General features: G+C 36.3%; 1 protein-coding gene across 2 annotated transcripts in view; it reads left to right on the forward strand.

Moving 5' to 3' along the window:
* The window catches only part of LOC110025491 (protein TIC110, chloroplastic), a 54,481-nt gene that overhangs the window by 14,342 nt on the left and 35,249 nt on the right, over positions 1 to 4,890 (forward strand). For both annotated transcript variants that reach the window (XM_020725998.1, XM_020725999.1), the window contains exon 6: positions 2,466 to 2,532. In XM_020725998.1, coding sequence (XP_020581657.1) covers positions 2,466 to 2,532 — 67 coding nt within the window. The remainder of the gene's footprint in view (positions 1 to 2,465; positions 2,533 to 4,890) is intronic.

The raw sequence follows: 4,890 nt of genomic DNA on the forward strand, positions 1-4,890 counted from the left end.
GTCCACGGCTAGTCACTTGGATTGAGGTTAAAGACTGCCTTCTGTAGATTGTCGGGCCGGTAACTCCTGTTCAAGATCGGGAACCACACAGCCCAGCTCTGAGCCCCCATTTTTATTAATGTCTTATATCTAGTCCTGAGCTGTCATGTGTGGTTATAGGTGTTTCTTTTGCTCGTGATTTTTACTATTCGTTTTTATGACTTTCATGCTGGGTTCTATTTTTTACCTTATTTATTTTTCTTGCAAGTATGTTTGAATATGTTGCAAATCATACTATGCTCGCAACATTAATAACACAACAGTAGCAGATGCCCATATACGCTTTTATAGTTTATCTACAGCATTTTACTTTATTGCATTTTATATTTCAAGTACATTTTATTTACCTGCAGTTTGCTTATTCTCCATGCAAAACCAAAACTGAAACAAAACAAAACAAAAACATTAACACCAAAACTGTGAAGCGTAAACTACTAATCTCAAGCACTCAAACCCTGGAGCCGTCGCGACGACAGAAGTTTGGAACCAACTTTGTGGGCAACACGGCGAGGAATTCAAACTGAGCAGCGAGAGGATCTTCTTCGGCATTATCCCTTCCTAGCATAATAACAATCCATAGGACTTCGAGGTAACTCGCCTAGCGCGACGTAAATCCTCACATTCCCTCTTTAGACACCTGTGCAACAATATTGTGCAGTGTAAGTCCTAATTCGCTTTAGGTTCTGAGGTTATTGTTCGTTACAACGTAAACCCTCTTATCTCTGCGGGCTATTTGCATAATCGGATATTATGCAAATGTAAGTCCCAAATAATAAAATTGTCAGGATTAAACATTTAAATAACATATTCTCTAAAATGCAGCCACACAGTAGGATAGTCAGGGATGTCACTGAGGTTTCTCCTCAGGATCTATGACATCCTCTACCTGTTCCTTCCTTTGAACTCCTGAAAGAACTGTTCCTACTTGAGCCACTCTCACTTGTTTTTCCACGTCCTACCGTGTAAACCTAAACCTTGGAATTTTGTAGACTAGAACCACTGATCATTATCGAGAGTTTTCTTAAGTGACCCCAGTCATTTGAGATGTAATTAACTATAGGGGCTTGCCCCTATAGGGAACTTGAAGCCCAGGTAAAATAAACCCTATTTAATCTTTGTATTAGATAGGGGAACTTGTCGGCCATACATAAAATGTTCGCAGACCAAACAGATGTCACAAATCTCTTAGTTTGCAGGATTGGGTCTATCGCCGAGATCTACACTTATCTTTCGGGGGGGTGTAGTATTCGCGGTATCGGGCACGATTATGCAAACTATCAGACTAATGAGATTCATTTGGTCACATTTTTCAAAAAAATTAAAACATACTACTTCAAAAACCTAAACTATATACCTCTTATACTTAAATTAAATTTCAAAAATTATTTTCATATATTATATTTTCAAATCTATCAAAAAGTTGACCGACAGTGTCAAGTTTAGTTTTGTCTTGCTTAATGATTGTCTAGAACTGAAGATTTATTTCATGCGTTGATTCATGGTTCAATTGAATTAAACCTGACCAAACTGAATATGTTTTTTATGAGAGATTGAAACTGCCATTCCTGCAAACACAATGGTGCTATTGCAACCCAATAATCACATCTTTTGTTTCGATCATTACTTCTCTAAACTTTACTATCCCTTCAAATTGTAGATTTTGCATTAGGACATCGACTTTATGCATTGCTCTCTCCATCAACAATGATGAGTTCTAATTTAGCTTATTACGAGACTCACGAAAATAACCTCCTCATGCTCTTCTCTTCCTCTTGAGGAAATCACATTTATAAATTGCGGGATAACTAGAATACAGCCACCTCAACCATTGCATGCTGAATTTGTTTTTTTAGAGTCTCACGCTTGAAGCTTATTGTGGAACCTTTTCTCAGTATCATTTTACTCTGACGCCTTGTAGCAATGAACTTTTAGTCATTTTTCATCAAAGTTTAAGCTGTTTACTTCTGCCACGAATTCGTTAGACTCTTTTTGAGATAATTTTCTCGTGGATCAACGTCTCTAGAAACAAGTTTGGCGACTTTTCATATTGAATAATTGATGAATTAAATGATTTAACAGATAGTTTCTTTGCTTATAGATTCTAGTAAAAACAATATGATGAAGGTTTATCAAGTGTTCAATTATTACTTTATTTAATCCTAGATGATTAAAATGTCAGAATGAGAGGGTGAGGTATTTCTTTCAGTTTTATTTAGGGCTCATATAGTTGGTAGTTATGGATAATTTTTCCAGCAAGGTGATATCAAGGTTTTTTATGTCTTCTCTCCTTATTTTATAAAGATCAATTATTACACGTGTTATTTTATTTCTTACTTGATTACTAGATCTAACCAAAATATTTCAGAGTACTGTAATCAAAATAAGAAGTAAACTCGTCCTCATTTTGTTTAACGTTTCAACGGTAGGTCGATATTGCCATACGTGACAATGCTCAGAGACTTTTTGCTGTGAAATTAAATTCTGTTGGCAAAGGTAACTCATTTTTACTAGCTTTCCATTGTGTTGAATTCTCTTTTGGATGATGAATCACATAATTCAAGTCTTCAGAAAACCTAATTAAACCTGATTTCGCATAGGAATTTTTTTTATGTCCCATAGTTCCTTCATGTTAAAGTGCTTTTCTTGTCGCTGGCTATCTTTAATCCTGTGTTGCAACTTATTATTTGATTCTTGGGTTTGCCAACTTCTTCTCTTAAGTTTAAATGGTTAAATCATATCCATTTTTTCTTCTTATGAAGGACATAAGATATCTTGACTTTATTTGCTAAAAGAATGTTTTATTTTGTAGGATATGTACAATTTTATGTGAATTTGAGACATTTGACATGAAATTGTAGTAAATATTAATGATAACATGCGCAATACCGCAAGAAATCCAAACAGCAGAAGAAAAACCTCTTAGGCAGGGAATGCAGTTATTACTGAAGTAGACAAATAGTGCACAAATGCTACTTTCTTAGTAGCTTTAAAAGGTCTTACTTGTTGAAAATTTGATGGGATTTGTTCCCTCAATTCCTAAAATTAAGGATCATTTACCATAGGCTTTTTTCAACCGGTATGGGTAATTGCTTTCATCTTTTAATTTCTCAAGTTTCTTCAAAGCCAACTTTGAATTTGCCAAAACATATCAATCAGATTTTTTGTTATTCATAAAGGTTCAGCCAACTTCCTGATGCTATGTAACCACGTTTCAACTTGAATTGAATACCATTCATGCAAACCAGAGAAACTTCTTGATTTGGAATCTCTTTTAGTGTTCCGGTGAGGTAGTGATTGTGATGGCCTCGACAATACTCGACAAAATATTAGACTCATGGGTAGTGAGGATCATTACCGAATGAGATAATGGACCTTGGTTAATAGCAAACATCATCAATGGAGAAACTAGGTTGTTATAAATTGGCGATAGGGTATAAATGTTGGCTGTACTGGCTAATTAGTTGAAAGGGAAGAGTAATGTGAAATGCATTATCAAATAAAAAAAACTAATGCTGCAAGTAGACAAAAGATAACTATGCACCATCTAGACGCGCGCACACGTTCACACGCACTTAAACTTCTATATATATATGGAGAGAGAGAGAGATGTGTATTTTTTTTTTAAATAGAAAGAAAGATACATATACAAAGTGTGGGAGGGCCCAAGCATGACACCTTGCCCACACAAAAACCAGAAATGATTACAAAACTAGAAAAAACAGAAAAATACATTAGATGTTTAAAAAAAGAGCCTAAAGTGCCGAGATACATAGTATCAGGGGGCTAGAGAGCATCCCAATTTGGTATTACCTCTACCTCTATTTCTAGGGAATGAGCAAGCAAATAAGCTAGTAAGATGATTGCCATTGCCAGTAGTAACTAATGTATAATCCAATATGTTCTCGAGTTGGAGTCGACATCTATTATTCTTCTTCCTTCTGGAATAGATCTGTCATTCCTCTTCCGAAGAATCAGTCTGATGGGGTGGTAGAGCTGAAACAGGAATACCAACCGTAGTACCCAAAATATGTTTTAGTATATGTGAAGTATGAGTTGCCTCTACAGCGGATACTTCCTGAAGAAGTGGAGCTACGAGGCTCTCCTGATTATCAGTATGAAAACTATCATTTGTAGGTAATAGTCCATCAGTATTGTTTCCTATGGGGTTTGAAGGTGCCAACATCACATCACTCGCAGTAACAGTAACAACGGTGTCATGGGGGGTCCTCAGGGGCAATAAACACCTCATGTCTGGTAGTATCCTCCCCAAGTCTCCTTAGATGAAACTAAAATGTCCAAAGCAGTGAGTTTAGACCCATCCTTATTCACTTGAACCTTAGATTTCAAATTTGGATGAAACTTGTGGCATTTATCAAGGACATGACCGAACATCTTACAATAAGTACAATATGAAGGTCTATGCTCCATGAATATTTGTTGCCAATAATCATTATGGGTTGTGCCCAGCCAGACTTCAGTAACATCAGGTAAAGTAATATCCCTTTCCATAAGTATTCTGACCATCGAGGGTTTGGTTAGGTTGAAAGTAGGCAGATCTAGTTTCAAAGGATCCTCAAGGATGACCCCAATAGAGTAGAGAACCTGATGGTGAAAAAAATGCAGCTTGAGACCAGGTAAACTAGACCATACATGTACAATGGGAGTTTCATGATTTGGGTCGAAATTAGGAGACCACTTGAGTAACTTCATTGATTTGCCTGCGATATTAAGATATTTCTTGGAGAAAATTCTGGTGTAGTCTTCAACCGCTGTTAGTTGGATCAATATATGTCTTCCATCCATTAGTCTCACTTTCCACTTGTCTACTAGCTTAAGATCATCAACACTCTT

This window comes from Phalaenopsis equestris, unplaced genomic scaffold (genome assembly GCF_001263595.1).
Source record: "Phalaenopsis equestris unplaced genomic scaffold, ASM126359v1 Scaffold000301, whole genome shotgun sequence".
Classification (NCBI taxonomy): Eukaryota; Viridiplantae; Streptophyta; class Magnoliopsida; order Asparagales; family Orchidaceae; genus Phalaenopsis; species Phalaenopsis equestris.